The 19,254-nt window shown below is 42.1% G+C and overlaps 1 protein-coding gene across 2 annotated transcripts in view; it reads left to right on the plus strand.

The window, feature by feature from the left end:
* Positions 1-17,911, plus strand: part of RASGRF2 (Ras protein specific guanine nucleotide releasing factor 2) — a 1,720,695-nt gene extending 1,702,784 nt beyond the window's left edge. For both annotated transcript variants that reach the window (XM_078675315.1, XM_078675317.1), the window contains exon 27: positions 15,332-17,911. In XM_078675315.1, the coding sequence (XP_078531441.1) occupies positions 15,332-15,424 (93 nt within the window). In that variant the 3' untranslated portion in view covers positions 15,425-17,911. The remainder of the gene's footprint in view (positions 1-15,331) is intronic.
* Positions 17,912-19,254: the final 1,343 nt, after the last annotated feature.

A 19,254-nucleotide genomic window follows, 5' to 3' on the forward strand; every position in this document is an offset into this window, starting at 1 on the left:
GGCCTGTCTCCCAAGCTCCCCCAGGCGTGTCTAGTACATTGCACCATGTTAATCTCATCTTTCTCGAAGACCGTAGTGTCATTGCGTGCGGCGTGTATGGCGGTGCATTCTGCCAATATGACGCATATTACGCGCACAGATAACAATTGCATGTCTGTCACACGGAAACCTCCTTCCTCATAAGGTAGAGTCAGCACTTCCCACTTAATGCGCAGCTTTCCCCCCCCCCCAGACCGGAGGGATCAATATCCCACGCAATGTATTAAAAAAAAATTGCTGCAAAATAACGGGTATCTTGACAAACAAATATGAAAATTGCAGGAGGACCACCATTTTAATTAGTGCCACTCTGTCTGCGAACGTCAATGGAAGCTGTATCCACCTAGCAACTTTGTCTTCGAGTCGAGCTATCGCGATCCCATAGTTATCGCATATAACAGTCTGTGGATCTTTGTGCACCCAGACTCCCAGGTATTTGACCGGTTCATCACTCCATATCACTGGGTATTCTAACTGCACCCGCTCTGTACAATCTGTTAAAGCAAATACCACTGACTTGTCCCAATTTATACCCAGCCCCGAATACCATTCGAATCTAATGTATTCCTGTATCAGCTGCTCTAGGTGTGCTTCAGGCTCACGTACATACAGGACCATATCGTCGGTGTACATTGACACCACCAATGGCCGCTGCTGAAAGCGAAGCGCTGCCTGTGTATGCTGCTGCCACAGGATGCAGGCCAGGGGTTCCAACATGAGCGCAAAGATGAGCGGCGATAAAGGGCAGCCTTGCCGCATCCCGCGCCCAATCAGGAAAGTATCAGAAGTCCTACCATTAATGCAGACATGTGCCACTGGCGCCGTATATAACAGCCTGATCCATTTGGTAAAAATAAATGGCACCCCCATACGGTGTAGCACCGCCAGCATATACCGTCAGGAGATAGAATCAAATGCCTTCGCGGCATCCAGCAGAACTGCCGCTGCCGGTAGTGTGGGTTTCAGAAGGTGCTTTACTGCCAATAGCGTTCTTAAATTATGTGCTGTGGAACGGGCAGGGACAAAACCCGACTCATCTGGCAACACCATCACAGGCAATAACAATTGCAGTCTAGTAGCGAGGACCTTTCCGAAGATTTTAACATCCGTATTCATTAATGATGACGGTCGGTATGATTCGCATCGCTCAGGATCTTTTCCTGGTTTATGGAGAGCCACAATTAATGCTTCTCGAAGTGTGTCGGGCAAGCTCTGCTGTTCGAATGCATCCACAAACATAGCCTGAACATGCGGCGCCAATATATCCAAATATTCTTTATAAAACTCCACTGGGAGTCCATCTGTGCCTGTTGCTTTGCCATTAGGCAGTGCATTGACAGCATCACGTATCTCATCCACCGACAGCATCACGTGCCGCATCCCGCGCCCAATCGGGAAAGTATCAGAAGTCCTACCATTAATGCAGACATGTGCCACTGGTGCCGTGTATAACAGCCTGATCCAATTGGTAAAAATAAATGGCACCCCATACGGTGTAGCACCGCCAGCATATACCGTCAGGAGATAGAATCAAATGCCTTCGCGGCATCCAGCAGAACTGCCGCTGCCGGTAGTGTGGGTTTCAGAAGGTGCTTTACTGCCAATAGCGTTCTTAAATTATGTGCTGTGGAACGGGCAGGGACAAAACAAGACTCATCTGGCAACACCATCACAGGCAATAACAATTGCAGTCTAGTAGCGAGGACCTTCGCGAGGATTTTAACATCCGTATTCATTAATGATGACGGTCGGTATGATTCGCATCGCTCAGGATCTTTTCCTGGTTTATGGAGAGCCACAATTAATGCTTCTCGAAGTGTGTCGGGCAAGCTCTGCTGTTCGAATGCATCCACAAACATAGCCTGAACATGCGGCGCCAATATATCCAAATATTCTTTATAAAACTCCACTGGGAGTCCATCTGTGCCTATTGCTTTGCCATTAGGCAGTGCATTGACAGCATCACGTATCTCATCCAAGGTCAACGATGCATTAAAAAATCTTGCTGCCCCTTTGACAACCACACTAGAGCCACGCCCGCTAAATATTCCGCTATCTCAGTCTCCTCAACCGTTTGCCTTCTGCTGTACATACCCTCATAATACTTGACAAAAGAGGCCAGAATGCCCTCACTGTCACAATGCCTGTCCCCATTCACACAAATTGCATTGATGTTACTGCTCTTAGCCCAGCGTTCAGTTATTTTTGCCACCGGCACTCTACCCGGCCGTCCTCCCTCTCCATAGTATCTAGCCGTCCAGCGCTGTGCCATGTGCTTCACTTCCAGGTCCGCCAACTCGTTATATTCAGTGATCTTTAATCTAATGGTCGCTAACGTAGCAGTATCTAGCCCTCTTTCATACTGTCTCTCAAGCTCAAGGAGTTCCAGTTCAAGAGCCTTCATCGACCCCCAAAGCGACTTAAGTATCCCAGCTTGGAGTCCTATACATGCCCCGCGAATCGTCCCTTTGAATACCTCCCACAATGTGCCTAGGTCGTCTGCCGTGCCTTAGTTGTGTTCAAAGTACTGTGTGATAGCGTCCCTAACTCCCTCATGAAACACCTGATCTTGCAGAGCTCAGGATTGCAATCGCCATTGAAACAGTGGCGGCGTGTACAGAGGTATGATCATAGTGAATAATGAGGGGGAGTGATCGGAAAGCATCCTAGGCAAATGGGTAGCGCTCGTAACCAGTGAGTTTATGCCACTGGTGGTTAGCCAATAGTCCAGGCGGGACCAAGATTGATGCGCGTAAGAGTGCAAGTACCCTCCCGTGCCCCAGGGTGTCTCAATCTCCAGATATCTATGAGGGATAAGTTGTGCATCCCAGTCTGTACAGCTTGCGCGGCCTTCTTAACAGCTGGGTCTGAGTTAGTGTGTCTGTCTAGATCTGGATTCAATACCACATTAAAATCGCCGCCACATATAATAGAGGTCGGCTGCAGTCTATAAATCTTGTTCCATAACACCTCGTAAAAGGCAGGATCATCCACATTAGGGCCGTACATATTACTAATGGTAACCATCATTCCACACAACTTCCCCTGCACTATTATGTACCGACCATCAGCATCCATCTCCACATGTGATGTTTCAAACACAAGATCCTTCTTAATCAAAATCATAACCCCCCCTCGCATTCGTGGAATAAGACGATGCAAATTTTGCCCCTGCCCATCTAGTGGCTACTTTATCCGCCGCTTGGTTGTTTAAGTGGGTTTCTTGTAACAACATCACTTGCACACTGTGCCGATCCAAGAATGCAAGTATCTGCCTGTTTTTTGGGGGGATTGTTCAATCCCCTGACATTCCATGTCATGCATGTTACCTTACCACCCTCCAGCAGTATATTTGATGTTCAAAACCTTAGTAATGGCTATACCTTCTGCACCTATGTCACATATAACACCCTCCACCCATTTCTGCACTATGCACTGCAAAAAGCAATCATGAATTAGTTCCCCAACAAAGCCCCCCACCCACTTAAGCATCCCAATCATGCTAAGGCACCCCAATACAAGAAAAATCAGAAACAAAGCCCCGCTCCCTTTCCATCATGAGAAGCTAGCCCTCTCACGTCCTACACCCCTTTTGAAGAAAAAACACGGGTTGTTCCCTCCTGGAGGACACCAGTCGCCCACCGACCCCATGGTGGTACCAAGGGGGGTCAGGACAAGTCCATAGTACCTTCTCAGCACATCCAACATTATTATACCTGCAGCGATGAACACAACAATAACAACCCCTGCTAGGCAGTCAAGCACATATCACCCTCCTTTCACCAATAAACAGCAGACCATTGCACACAGCAGTCACTCCCATGCGTGTCGGAGACCAGAGAGAGGACTTGTTTCCGGTCCAGGGAAGGCATGGCTTGGCAGTTCGGGCTAGACTGTTCCCATGAGGCACAGGGTCAGACTGATTTGCATGTAGCCATGTCTGAACTGGGGTGGCAGAGTGGGCTAAAGAACGGTGATGGATTAAACCCAGATCTTTTGACTGGGTGTGAGTGTTTGATTGATTCAGATGCTTCGTCCATCACCACCCCCTTTTATACCGCTTTTGGCCACCATAAGTGTGGCAGGGTATGCTCAGACGTGAGTCCCTTGCTCACTTTGCCACTGGATTCAAGCAAGCCGGGCTGAAGACGGCTGGAATGCCAGAAACCGGTCCTCGGAAGCTTGATTTCAGTCCAGGAAAGACATGGCTTGGCAGTTCGGGCTGGACTGTTCCCATGAGGCACAGGGTCAGACTGATTTGCATATAGCCATGTCTGAACTGGGGTGGCAGAGTGGGCTAAAGAACGGTGATGGATTAAACCCAGATCTTTTGACTGGGTGTGAGTTTTTGATTGATTCAGATGCTCAGTCCATCACCACCCCCTTTTGTACCGCCAGGAAGCAGCAAAGGGGGTGCACAAAGCCGGAAAAAAAATGCGGGCAGAGCAAAAATTAATAAAGATACAGGCAGAACAACAGTGGGCACAAACAAATGCAAAGGGGCACAGAACAGCAAAACACAAAATACTTAGGGCGCAGGAGCAGTGGCAAACTCGCGGAAGCAGTGGTGAAGTCCTGGAAACACATGGGGAGCCTTGCGGTGCGTGGAGCGACCGGCCCTGCCAGCAGGGTCAAGGGTCACAGTGCATTCAACTAGTGAATCACCCACTCAGACATCTATGCAAAGAGTCAAACATCCTCCCACCCACCAACAAAGACACTCGGGTACCCATACAGATACTCAGACAACAAATCAATAACCCATATAGACACTCATGTAGCTACTCACCAACCCATGTAGCCGCTTACATACGAACTGAGAGACTAATATAGACTTTCACACAGTTTAGTCACTAACTCATGCATTCAGTAAGACACGTTCAATCACTCACTTATACAGTCAGTCACGCACCTACTAAATAATCCATTCAGGCAGTTGTAAATCCACTCATTCTTCAATACACCTTGGCATGAAAAATATGAAAAATATTTAAATTTTACAGAAACACACATTCATTGGATGATGTCATCAGTGATGTCATCCGTGATGTCATTTGAGATGTCATCAGTGATGTCATCAGTGATGTCACTGACCATGTCATGAGTGATGTAATATGTGAAGTCATCAGCAGTGCATTTCAGGCGCGTAAGTTATAGTTAGCTCAACTAACTATAACTGGCGAATTTCTCTGGTTTTATATGAGTCAAATGTTCAACTATAACGTCCCTGAAACCTACGGTTTTTTCAGTGAATTTCTAAGGTTTTTATAAATGCTAATTCCTAACTATAATGTCTGTAAAACCTATTTTTTTTTCAGTGAATATATATATATATATATATATCTATACTACTATTATAAAGAGAGAACTGTGTCCTTTGAGCCAGGTAAACTCGAAAAGTACACCACCAATCGCAACACCCAATACAGCGTTGGAAAGGGGGAGTCCAGTAGATGGACATAGGCTATAAAAAATAAAAAATAAACTTGAGCCAGGTAAACTCGAAAAGTACACCACCAATCGCAACACCCGATACAGCGTTGGAAAGGGGGGGTCCAGTAGATGGACATAGGCTATAAAAAAAATAAAAATAAACGTTATTTAAAAAATAAACAATAAAAAAAAGTAGTCCCTAAGAAGTAGCGCCGGCCGTGTGTGCTAACAACGTGCGTGCTGACATCATCGGAGGACAGGAACGTGAGGAGGAGCGGACAACAGCGCGGGAGGAGCGGAAAACTTAGCCAGACTGGAGGGAATGAGGTACGTGAACCGTGGGGAAGAGCGGTGAAGTAAGGCGGACTGGAGCGGAATGGAGGACAACAGCGCATGGAGGAGCGGAGAACGTAGCAAGACTGCAGCGCCATGAGGTATGTGAAACGCGGGGAGGAGCGGTGAAGTACACGGGGAGGATCGGTAAGTGAGGCGGAATGGAGCGGGATAGCGGACTGCAGCGGGACGTGTAGACTGGCTTGGTGTAGTGGGGGGCGGTGAAGTGAGGCGGACTGGAGCGGGATAGCAAAATAAATGATAGGTTTTAAAACGGCTTTCACATTTGGTGCAGACATTTAAGTGAGAGTAGTGGGGGGCGGTGAAGTGAGGCGGACTGGTGCGGGGGCCTGGGTTTGTGCGACTAGGAGCAAGCGCTGAGGTAAGGTGCACGGAAGCCTGAAATGCTGCCCCCAGCCCCCTTCTGCCCCGGGCAACGCTAGTTACTATTATAAAGAGAGAACTTTGAACCTTTGAGGCGGGTAAACTCGGAAACCACAGCGCCAAACCAAACACCCGATACATCGTTGTAATTGTCAGGGTCTGCAGATGGACATAGGCTATATAAAAAAATAAAATATACGTTCTTTAAAATATTTACAATTAAAAAAAATTAGTCCCTTGGAAGTAGCGCCGGCCGCGACGTGCGTGCTGACATCAGGAGCGCGGGGAGGAGCGGCGTACAGGAGTGCGAGGAGGAGCGCCGGACATGAGCGCAGGGAGGAGCAGCGGACAGGCGCGGTGATGAGCGGCGGACAGGCGGGGAGGAGCGGCGGACAGGCGGTGAGGAGCGGCGGACAGGCGGGGAGGAGCGGCGGCTGAGGTAGGTGAAGCGGCCCGTGTGCGGCTCATTGGGGGCCCTGAAAGTGGCGGGTGCGCTCCGGGGGACCCACGGACAATGTCGGGGCGGGCGGGGGCCCTGAAGCCTGAGACAACGTCGGGGCAGGCGGGGGCCCAGAAGCCTGATTGCTCCCGGACAACGTCGGGACGGGCTGCTAGTATATCTATATATATATATATATATAGGTATTGTTAGGACCTAGTTTCCATAGGAAATCTGCAACATTCTATTGGGAATAACTTTGGCGCCGGTTGATGAATCTTCGCAAATTTCTCAAAGAAGATGGCCCGCTCCGATCCTTCCCCGAAAGTTTTGGGGGGATTTGTCAAGTGGGGCTGAGAAAAAAGGGGGCTCCCAAAACGTGTTTTCCCCATGTTATTTTCCATAGGACGATTAGACACGGCTACAGCCCGAACTGCTGAACGGAATTACAAGAAATTTGGCAAAATGGTAGAGTCCGGTTCGCAGATCACGCTTTTGCTCAAATGGTGTAAATCCCTCCAGTAGTTCCTGAGAAAAGCAAAAGAAAAAATATATATATATCTAGGCGCGCGTACCGTACGGTACGCGTACCTTTCCGAGCACGAGCTGCATGCTGATTGGCTGCCAACTGTCTGTCAACACTCCAAACCAGAAATTGTTGGCAGCCATCTTGTGCCTCGGTAGACTGAGGCACAAGAAAGCAGAAAAACAAACATTTAGAACTCAAAAAGGGGGCAGGGTAGAAGCACCCTGACCCCCTTGGCCTGCTCATGGGGTCCCACAAGGACCCCCAAGGCCCCCCCCAGAAACAATGTTGACAACAAAATCACGGGTACGCGTACCATACGCGTACCGTACACGTACCGTACGCGTACCTTTCCGAGCACGAGCTGCATGCTCATTGGCTTTCAACACTCCAAACCAGGAAGTGTTGCCAGCCATCTTGCGCTCGGTAGACCAATGCACAAGAAAACAGAAAAACAAACGTGTAGAATGCAAAAAGGGGGCAGGGTAGAAACACCCTGACCCCCTAGGCCTGCTCAGGTGGTTCCATACGGACCCCCAAGGCCAGGGGGCTGCGTTGCAGAGATGTGTAAAAAGGGGCATGGCCTCATTACACCTCTCTGCAATGCAGTCCCCTGGCACATACTGGAGATTCCTGGTGGGCTAGTTGCCCCCCAGGGACCCCCAGTATGCAAGGTGAATTAGTTCCCCCTCTGCAAACGCGCCCGGGGCTGCGTTGCAGAGAGGTGTAAAAAGGGGCGTGGCCTCATTACACCTCTCTGCAACGTAGCTTCCTGGCATATACTGGAGGTTCCCGGTGGGCTAGTTGGCCCCAGAGACCCCCAGTATGTAAGGGGACTTAATCCCCCAATGCAGAACACTCTACAGGGCGCGTTAGCACAGTGGTGAAGGTAGGGGGCGGGGCTTGAGGTGATGTGAGTGCAAACATGCCCAGAGGCGCGTTTTAAGTTGGGGAATTAATTCCGGTTCAATCCAGAGGTCCCCTAGGGGGCAACTAGTCCAACAGGTATCTCCAGTAAGCGCCACGGAGCTGTGTTGCAGAGTGTTGTAAAAAGGGGGTGTGCCCTTTGAACACCTCTCTGCAACACAGCTGCCTGGCGCATACTGGAGGTACCTGGTGGGCTAGTTGGCTCACAGGGGCTCTCAGGATTGAAGAGGAATTAATTCCCCAATCTAGCTCACTACTATTCCTGAGAAGTATATTTAACTGTACTTACCAGTAACTAGAATTTTCTTCCATAGAATATAATTGTCTGCTATATAAAATATATATATGTTAAATAAATATTAAATTAAAAAAATATATATTACAATTTAAATATTTTTAAAACATTTTTTTTCAATTTATATTAAAAATATGTAATGTAATTTAAAAAATAAAATATCTAAAAATAAATAGTTTAAAATAATGTAGTAAATCGGTATAAAAAAAATAACAATTAATACATTTAATAACTATCATTTACAAAACCTTTGAAATTCACTGAAAAAACCATAGGTTTCACATACTTTATAGTTAGGAATTAGCATTTGAAAATCTTGCAAATTCACTGAAAAAAACATAGGTTTTACACACGTTATAGTTAGGAATTAGCATTTAAAAAACCTTGCAAATTCACTGAAAAAACCATAGGTTTTACACACGTTATAGTTAAGAATTAGCATTTACAAAACCTTACAAATTCACACATGTTATAGTTAGCTGGATATTTCACTCATACAAAACCTTTGAAATTACCCCGTTATAGTTAGTTCAGCTAACTATAACTTGCGCTCCCGCAATGCACTGCTGATGACGTCACATATTACATCACTCATGACATGGTCAGTGACATCACTCATGACATCACTGATGACATCTCAAATGACATCACTGATGACATCATCCTTATGAAAGAGTGGCAGACCTCCTCTCAGCGTAATATAACCTTTGATACACACATTCAAAAATAGAAACTAAAATTTTCAAAAAAATGGAGATACCAATACCAGTTACAACAACCTTTTCAGTAATTCCACCATCTATATACACATCCACTCATTCACTAACAGTTCTATATAGTCACTCATACATGTACTCAGTCATCATATGTACTGATACACCTATACATCCTGTTACACACCGACAGTCAACCATAGAGTTACTCACACACATACTCACACATGCAAATAAACTATCAAACATCCATTTATTTGCATATACAGCTATACACACACTACCACACTTACTTCTACGGAAACTTACACATACTTACTCTCTTAAACAATCACTTATAGAAACACATACTTATTTAAACAGGAACTCTTCCAATCTCTCACTCTCAAATATACTCACTTATATACATCAATGCTCACATATACTAGATTAAAACATATGTAGTTACTCATAAAGATATTATTGAGACAGTCCTTCACTCAGTAACTCACCCATACACACACTCATCCACCCATACAGTCCTGCACACATGCTGTCTTCAAAACACATACAAACAGTGAGTCAGTCATTCATGCATCTATGCGCTAAGTAATACCCCCCACCAAACCATACAGACACTCATACTGATACTCAAAAAAACAACTAATAACCCATATACACACTCATGTAGCTACGCACCAACCCATGCAGCCACTTATACACAAAGTGAGACACTGATACATATATTTAAATATTTAAATATTACTCGCTAATATATGTATTCACTGAGATACACTTAATAAGTCAGTTAACCAATCAATTTTACAAAAAAAAACATCCATTTAGACACTTATTTACCCATTTATTCTTCCATCGACCTTTAGATATACATATATAAAAATATTTATTTTTCAGAAAGACACACATTCACTGGATGATATCATCAGTGATGTCATTTGAGATGTCATCAGTGATGTCATGAGTGATGTGACTGACCATGTCATGCGTGATGTAATATGTGATGTCATCAGCAGTGCATTGCGGGCGCGCGAGTTATAGTTAGCTGAACTAACTATAAAGGGGAATTTCAAAGGTTTTGTATGAGTGAAATGTCCAGCTAACTATAACATGTGTGAAACCTATGGTTTTTTCAATAAATATATATATATATATATATATATATATATATATATATATATATATATATATATATATATATACACATACAAAGTATGTATAAAGCATGAAAAAGCAACTATTCTGTGACCTAGTAACCTGGGAATAAACTGCATTATCCCCGGAGCAATACCATTTGGCAGGATGTTTTTCAATCTGCCATTTAGAAAACACAAGGAAATTCACTCACAACTATGAAATGTTCTCTGGTGTAAAAAGAAGGAAAGGACTGAGCATCTCTCCGTGCTGAGGTACTACCTGCACAAATATCATGTTTTTGAGACGTAAACAATGGAATAGGATGGGACACTGACAGAATAGAATGAAGCGTGCTACAAAAGAAAAATCAATGTTTATGTCTTCATAAATTCATTGCCCATGCAGGGTCATTTATTGCTTATATGGTTTGCATTCTTGATTCAATTGCTGGCATTTTTTTGGCGCTTGTTGGCACAATTTCTTGTTTCCTTTTAAGTATTTTCAGAATCAGTTTAATTCTCATAGTGATAAACATAATGCAGAATATTGCTATGATGTAGGCAATGTTGTGTGGAGATTAGATCAATTACAAGTTTACCTGCAGGATATTTCAGCATTTTCTTTAGTATGGTTCAGTTGAGAGCGCTCCCGGGTAGTTATTGCCCATGGTGGATTCACAGGGTTCAGAGTCAAAGCCAAGGGCACTACTCCATCTGGTCAATCACAACATGGGAGCACCATCTCTCTTGGATAATATTGCTATTGTAAATCAGACCCTTAACATTTTGGGTGAAACTCACAAAAGTCGGTATTATATGTTGTGTTTTATCGGGGATTGTTTGGGTGAATGCTTCAATAAATAGAGCTGTTTGATTTTTTGGGTAGGGTGGGGGTTATAAGATTCTGCGATTTTTTCTCTTTGTAGTGAATGCATGATTCTGAGGATCCCAAAAAAGGAACACATATAAAAAGGGTGGTAACACATTTTAACCACAATATGAATCATTTCTTGATATGTCATACTAGTTTTAGTGTGATGATTTTGCCCTGTGAAAAATGCTGATCTGCTACTTCAATGTAAGGAACCATGCTTGACAGAAAAGGGTTTTCTCTCATGATTTTCAATTAAAAAGTATTTGAACGTCTCCAGTAGCTAAAATGAGGACATACTTTCTATAAATTCACAGTGAGAACAGTCTGACATGCCGAGTCAAACATGTACTTGCAGTAGCATTCTGTCATTTAATTGCCCAGTGTTCTACAGTAGTTTTGCCGCACAGTTCTTATGAACAATTAGAGCAGCAACATTCTATAATCAAGGTAAAAGTGAAGAACTCCTGAATGACACTCTTCTGGAATCAGAGCTATAGAGTTGAAAGCATTTCCTACTGAAGAGACTCCAGTAGGTAAACAAAATAAGGGAGTTTCATTAGTTATAGAAACCATAGTTAGGGCTCTACAAATCTACGAGAATGCATTTTCTATAAATTCTGAATACCTTCCTTGTTCATGTCAGAAACAAAGTCTGGCATGCTGAGTGAAATATATACTTCAAGCACCAGAAGCCGTGTGCCAGTTGACTCACCAGTGATCTATAGTAGCTTTGTCACAGTGTTCTAATGAAGAACTAGAGTACCAATATTTAGTTTTCAAGACAAAAGTGAGATATTTCTAAACATGATTTCATTTTGTTGAATTAGGAAGTTGAATTTTAAACCTTTCATGTGGAGCAGGCTAACATAAATAAACAATGAGGTGTTAATGCTGATATGAAACCAGCTGGTTACAAATGTGACAGAAGGTGTGAGGTTTTAGTCAGTTTAAGCACAATATATTTTAATGGGCTTAAAAATAGCTAAAGTGAGTTAATTCCATAGCCAATTCCAGCATAGCATCACCTTTCCACATCTGTTTACTTAGCCTATCCATCATTTATTTTGCTTAATACCTCTGTGTGTTTAGAATAACATTTTGGTATACATCAAAGTTTTTTTTCAATCTTCCATTTAAATATATGTGATTAGACTGTTATAGAGGCGCAGAAAGCTATTTACAGATGGATTTCATATTTACAATTTAAAAAAAGATTGTGCTCCAGTGGGTAGTGGGAACCTCTCAAGGAGCTGTTATTTGTACATTTATTTTTCTGTTCTCCACATCTTTGTCAGTAGTTGCATCTAAATGTGCTCTGGTTTCAAAATAGTTTTATAGTTAACTCAATATAAGGAAATTATGAAATACATTTACTCACACACATATATATATATATATATTTATCGTCTATAAAAGATATTGCTCTTCATATATTACAAACAACTGCCTACAAAGTTAATTAGAATATATTTTAAAATAGGTAACATTGTAACTCAGATAGAACAATGAGACTGCTATTTTAAAACAGTGAAAACTGTCACATACTCCAACATTTTCAGACAATTTAAATATCTAATGCAAACACATGGAAATTCATGTTTTTAGGGCTTTATAATTTCAACAACTTGTAGCAGCAGAGGAAAGAAACATTTGCATGAGTATATTCATCATTCGCCACAGGAAAGTGTATGATTCAAAGGCTATCTTCTCCAGCAGCATGTCTCCCAGTGCAGGCACATTTTGTGAGGAAGGTGAACGTTCTAGTTCTTTATTAGAACTCTGTGTGACCATTACAAGCTGCTGTTACTGGAAAATGGTGTACTTACATGTTGATATTGTAAGGAGGCTTGTCAGAGGTACTAGTTCTTAGTCATCAACAGAAAGTAATAGGTACACACCACCTACGTTAAAATGATGGATACTTTATATTTACAGTGGAAATAAACAAATACAGTATATATGGTAGTGTAGGAAATATTTGGATCAGATAGCTCATTATCTAGGATAAGTTTATGAGCAAGATATAATCAATCGCATCTTGTGAGTGATGTACCGCAGAAGGGAGTAGTAGCAGGCAGCAAGGAGAAAGTTGGTATGCACCTGTTCCTTGAGATGCTTTCAAACTATTTCCCTTTTGCTTTTCATCTTTCATTTACCCAATAAGTATTCTTCTATTAGAGCTCAATTTGAAAATGCATGTAGGCATCGCTGAACCATGTAAAGCTTGATGTTAAGGCACAGCTTGTCCACTGCTTTTCGTTATATTGCCCCGAATAAACAATTTTACTATGACTGCAATTCCCTAACAAAAGCAAACCAATTTCGAGAGAAATTACTATTTTAAGGATCTTTGAAGTATAATGGAAAATAGAATAAGAACAAGCCTATGCAAAGCCAATAGTTCTGACTTAAATTTATACAACATCTCACTAAACATATAAACAAGCACTGGCAAAACCAAACAATCTAGCCTTGTCTGCCAGCCTGTTGGCTTGGCCAATACTTATTTTGCCCTGGTTTTTATACAACATTGTTGTGGGAGCTGATGGGCCCTCCCACATATTAAAATAAATCTAAAAAAATCTAAAATAATTTTGATCTTAAAAAGCATATAGTGACATAGTCCCTGTCACTGAAGGGAACTAATTTGTGTGTGGATGTACTGTTTCTGAAAGTGCAGAATGCCATCACTCACAGTGAAGTTAGCCAATGGGTGAAGTCGGCTGTAGTGGATGAAAGAAAATTGTGAATGACACAATATCAGGCAAATGGTTGAAGAGGACTGGCTTAAAACCTAAATGTAAGTTTATTATACATATAACTTTAGTAAAATAAAAGTGTATTGGCTATTGTCAGGCCGTAAGAGCCTGCAGCAGTAAATAAATACATTAACAAAACAAGTATTGCTTTCTGTATACAATGCATCTATAAGATACAGAATTTAATTTGGGATGTTTCAGACTTCTTTTAAGATGTAAAATTGACTATTATGCATGGCAAAGAAAACACTCCGTAAGAGGCAGAATGATGCATCAAGCAGTTTATAAGAGAAGGTGAAAGAGTAAAACTCCAGGTTCAGTAAAAACTTTGTGTATGTTTTAAAGAACTTGTAAACAATACATCTTGTAGAAAGTTGCACTGCCATGACAAACCTAAAAACCATGGATAAATGGCAGGCCACAAAACACCCTGTATGTGATCCATGTTCCTAGGACATTCATAGCCTTTAAGACATGCTTCCTTTTTCCCTGGCTGAAATTTAATCAGGTGTTTCCATGCACAAAAGAGCCACCAAACACCCAATAAATGCTGTCAAAGATATTGCGAGGCACATGAGAAAGATAACAATTGATTAAGAGAAGCTTCTCTCAACTTATCATATAGGTCACCTTCTTATCAATTCTAAACCTCACTAACATGGGGCTCAAAAACCTGTCTGTGACATCACACATAAGCGTAGATTTTATCAAGTTATGATGTCTCAATAAAATGAATAGGGTTTCCATTCAGATGCAGCTCAAAGGTAACATAATTGTGATCTTGAAAGTATTTTAAAAAAGGGATTCAACTCAATAAAGCATTTTCCATTTGGTGTTGTATGCATTGAAGATTTCCCCACACCAATAAATTCCTCTACCTGGCAAATGTTTAGTGGACACTTTCCCAGCGTAAGAAGGGTTTTTAAATATTGGAGCATTGAATGAGTAAATGTCTTAGTTAGGCCCCTTGGTAGGGACAAAATTAAATGTGCTAGTTTGAAGCATCTGAACTGCAAATCTCAATGAGGAATTGGTCCTTGATGGTATTTATTTATTATTTCCTTTATGTAGCAATGTCATGTAGTGCAGGACTGACCTCAAAGAAATGCAGAGTCCTTTACAGAGAATACTCAAGCAGGAGATGCTGTACCTAGAACAGCATGGTATCAAGAGTCTAGTTAAAATCGCAGAGAAGCAGTTTCCTGGACATGATGTGAAGGAGGAACAGGAACATGTAATTGGGACAGTATTAGACGACATATTGTCAAACACTGCTGATGTGATTTGCCCAGAACTACACAATCTTTGGTCAAGTACCAAATTCGAGATTAGAAGCCTGATCTAGTATTAGCAACTTATCCAGTCGCCTTTCCCTACATATAGAGTAAGGACTGGGAGAGGAGCGGGTAATGGGTATTAACGCCTTTTTTATGTGCCACTCTATTCAATGTAAACCATTATTTTGTTTTCTCGCAGGTCACACAGTTTCTTCTGGACAGGTCTCTCATACTGGATGAAGACACCCTCTACGAATTATCCTTAAAGATTGAGCCGAGACTCCCCGCTTGACAGCCACATTGGTCGTCACTGGTAAAACCAGCTCAAGTCAACACACCAATTTGTGCATGTCTCACTTTCCAGGACACCGAGAAACAACTCTCTTTCACAAAGGTGAAGACATCCTGGGAGAAATCATTTTTCCAACAACGGAAAAAACTGAAGTTGTTTCGGGCAAAGCACAATGGACAAAAGGAGTGAAAAAGCGAGGATGGTTACTGGAGAATAGAAAAGAAGTCTCTTGAACACTGACCTAGAGAAATTCCAGCAATAGAAATAGTGTGAGAAAGAACTTGCTAATGTAAATTGATTGCCCATTATTGAGGTAGCTGAGAATCTGCAGAGGATTGCCTGCGTGTATATGCAAATGGAGGTGCCAGCGTTTTCCAAGGATGTGTACAACAGTAATGCATACCTCCGTCCCAATCATGGTCATGGGTGCATGTGACATGGAGTTGTGGATCGGTACAGTAGGAACCGCATGTTCGAAGAGGACTCTCATTGCAGCCTCTTGGCACTATTCGAAACTCTCTCTAACTGCTGAGTATTAGACTTCGAATTGTCTCTTATGTCCTTCACACCCAGATGTCACATGGTGAAAACGATTCTTGGAGATGTCAGGGTTGTTTTTCAAAAATGTGAAACTTGTGCAAAAGCATGCCCAAAAAGAAGCCCTCTGTAAACTGGTGCTAGCATGAACCAGTGGTGCCCGGGCTCCATGGAATATTCTGAACTAATGGTTCTCCTATAACTCGCCTACTGTTTGCTTGCCTTGACCATGTACAGCACTCTGCTGGCTGTTGTCAGGTTGGCACTATTGAAATAACATACGTACATACATGCAAAGAAATGAAACATCCTGCTGCCATTTTTTAAGAGAAAGCAGGAAACGTTATCAGAAAATAAAAGAGGGGAGATAAATAACAAAGATTTTGTGAAAAATACCTCTTAAGCATTACTTTTATTTGACAATTCCAGTGCGAACCTATTAAGATTGTAATTTTTTTCGGTGATAAACACAGATTTCCTCTATAAATTGGAGGATAGGCACTTACTACTAAACTCCAAATCAGGCCTTTATTTAAAAAAACATAAAAGGAAGAATGGTGCAATACTGATCAGAATATGATCCTGTCCGGTAAAAAATCAGTTGTTATCAAATTGTTATAGCACACATTTGTGGTAAAACAGACATTTCCGATGGTATATGACACCAGGTCACAAGCCATTGCTAAACATTCATGAACCTATTGCGCTGGGGTGAAAAGACAGCTTGCAGGTTCATATTTGTGATGTGTTCTTCAATAAGTCATTGCACGAATGCAACTTTGGTCCACTGGCTTTTGTAAAGCGTTGAACTGATGTATGTTACATATGGATATTTTCACAAGTGAGGCCCATGTTCATTATTTACACACATATGAAGCATCTCACAAGAGGAAGGCCGTAGCAAATGCTCTAAGCTTGGTTTGGGAAGCCAGTGTTAAACCGTAGACAGCAGACCATGGTTCTAAACATGCACTATGGAGAGGTGGAAGCAGCTACTGTGTAGTGTATTTTTGCTTTGATGTCTTACTTTGCAGCATGCATAATCTCATGTGTCACTTGCGAGCATGACTTGAGGAAGCATGAGCCTTCATCTTTTTGTGTTCGTGAACATATTAAGGGACTTAAGGTCCTACCATTGCAGATGCAGAAATGGGGTGAATGTTTGTCTTGTGCTAGGTTGCATTGGTTAAAAGCAGGTACAGCATCTCATGCCTGTAAAGAGGCCGTATTAACACATTTTACCAGATGTGCTCACTGACCAATCCACTGGTTGGTATTTGAGAAGTCTCTGGTACTTCCTGATGTGATATAAAATCCATATCTGTAAATGCATGATAATGCATGGTAATTCCTCTGTTTCTTGATGAAGTGTCGTCCTAATGTGCCAACACAGCTGAAACAATTCCACACCAATCCATCATGCAACACTCTAGTACTGGTCAATACTGAAGAAAATGTGTACACAATTGGCCACATTCTAAATTGTAAATTAGTTCACGCATCTTGAGTTTTCTCTTCTCTCAAGGAAAATATACATTTCAATTAAAATTTCGTTCTACAGAATCACTACTCCGATGTAATCCTTGTTTGTTATTCCAAATTCGAGCCTGATTTAAAGTTGGGTGTTAACAGAAAACCATTCATTTTCTATAGAAAGTGTTAAATCCGTAGGAGAATCCACCAGTAAAATTTTAGCACCTACTTTATGTTATGGGTCTGTTGTAGACTGCTCAAACACCAACATAATTTCTTGAAGCTAGTGGTGAAATGCAGCAATTGACAGAGAATGAACTTTGAAGAGTATGAAAAATGTTGAGACTTGTGAGAGTTGTGGAGAGCCAGAAGAGAATATATAGCTAGAAGAGAGATACGCGTGCATATAATTGAATGCACCGTTCTCCAGTGGGATGTATGACGTTACAACGCATGCTTTTACAACGCATGCCATTACGACGCAGGTTTTACAACGCAAGTCGTTACAACGACTTGCGTTGGGGGGCGCTGGATAGTTAATAGTTTAATTTACTATTCCAACTCCAGACCCTGTGGATAGTAGGGAAGGTGTTGGATAGTAATTAAACTATTCCCTATCCTAGAGCGCCCTCCAGCGCAATTCGTTGTAATGACTTGCATTGTAAAAGTTGCGTCGTAATGGTAGTGTGTTGTAAAAGTTGCATTGTAAAGGATGTTTCCCTCTCCGGTGCAATACTTTAGTGTGGAATTATTATGGAACCTGCTTTAAGGGTTTGTTTCTGCATAGAGGAGTGGTTCTTAACCTTTTGACGTCTGTGGACCTCCGCTAAATCATTACTGGAATCTAGGGGCTCCCACTGAATCATTATTGAATTCCAGGGACCCCATCTTAAGTAATTTTGGTGATTTGAACTACAAAACATCACACAAAGTTACGGAAACAAGCATTTATCAAACAAATGTAAAAATGATTCAAAGTTTAATTCAATTAACAAACAAATATAAAAAAAATCTGAATTATTATTTTACTGAGAAAGTTGGAGCTTTTCTAAATTCAATTGAGGCCACCAATCGTCCATACTATATTCTGTTTGATGCACTTGGACTAGTCCTATGAATCAATCTGAAGAAAGAAACTTAGGGCCAGATGTAGGTAGCCAAATACCGGTCGGTAACGGCCGATTTCGGCCGTTACCGACCGGTATTTGGCTATTGTGATGTAGGGGGACGGAAACAGGTCAAATCGGTAATTTTACCGAGTCGGTAAATATACCGGTCGGTAAATTTACCGACCGGTATTTTTACAGAATCGGTAAAATTGATATGTAGGTGGGACTCTTCTGAGTCCCACAAGGCCTACAAAATCGGTATTTTACCATCAAATTCAATTTGATGGTAAAATACCGATTCAGGTGTGCATGCACATGTGTGCATGCACACCTGTGCCATATGACAGGCAGACCTGCCCTTAGGGCAGGTATGCCTGCCACATGGCCCCAGAAACTTTTTTGGGGGTGCTAGAGGGTGTCAAAGTGACACCCCCTGCACCCTTGTCAAAATCGGTATTTACCGATTCGGTAAATACCGACCGGTAATGCCCCATTCATTCCTATGGGCTTCAAAGCCCATAGGAATGAATGGAGCATTACCGGTCGGTATTTACCGAATCGGTAAATACAGATATTTACCGATTCGGTAAATGGAACATCTGGATGTTCCTACATACCCCCCCTTCTTATTTATCGATTCTTAATTACCGAATCGGTAAAATTCGGTAATTAAGAATCGGTAAATAAGTTTTACCTACATCTGGGCCTTAA

The sequence above is a fragment of the Lissotriton helveticus genome, chromosome 2_1, assembly GCF_964261635.1.
Source record: "Lissotriton helveticus chromosome 2_1, aLisHel1.1, whole genome shotgun sequence".
In the NCBI taxonomy this organism is placed as follows: Eukaryota; Metazoa; Chordata; class Amphibia; order Caudata; family Salamandridae; genus Lissotriton; species Lissotriton helveticus.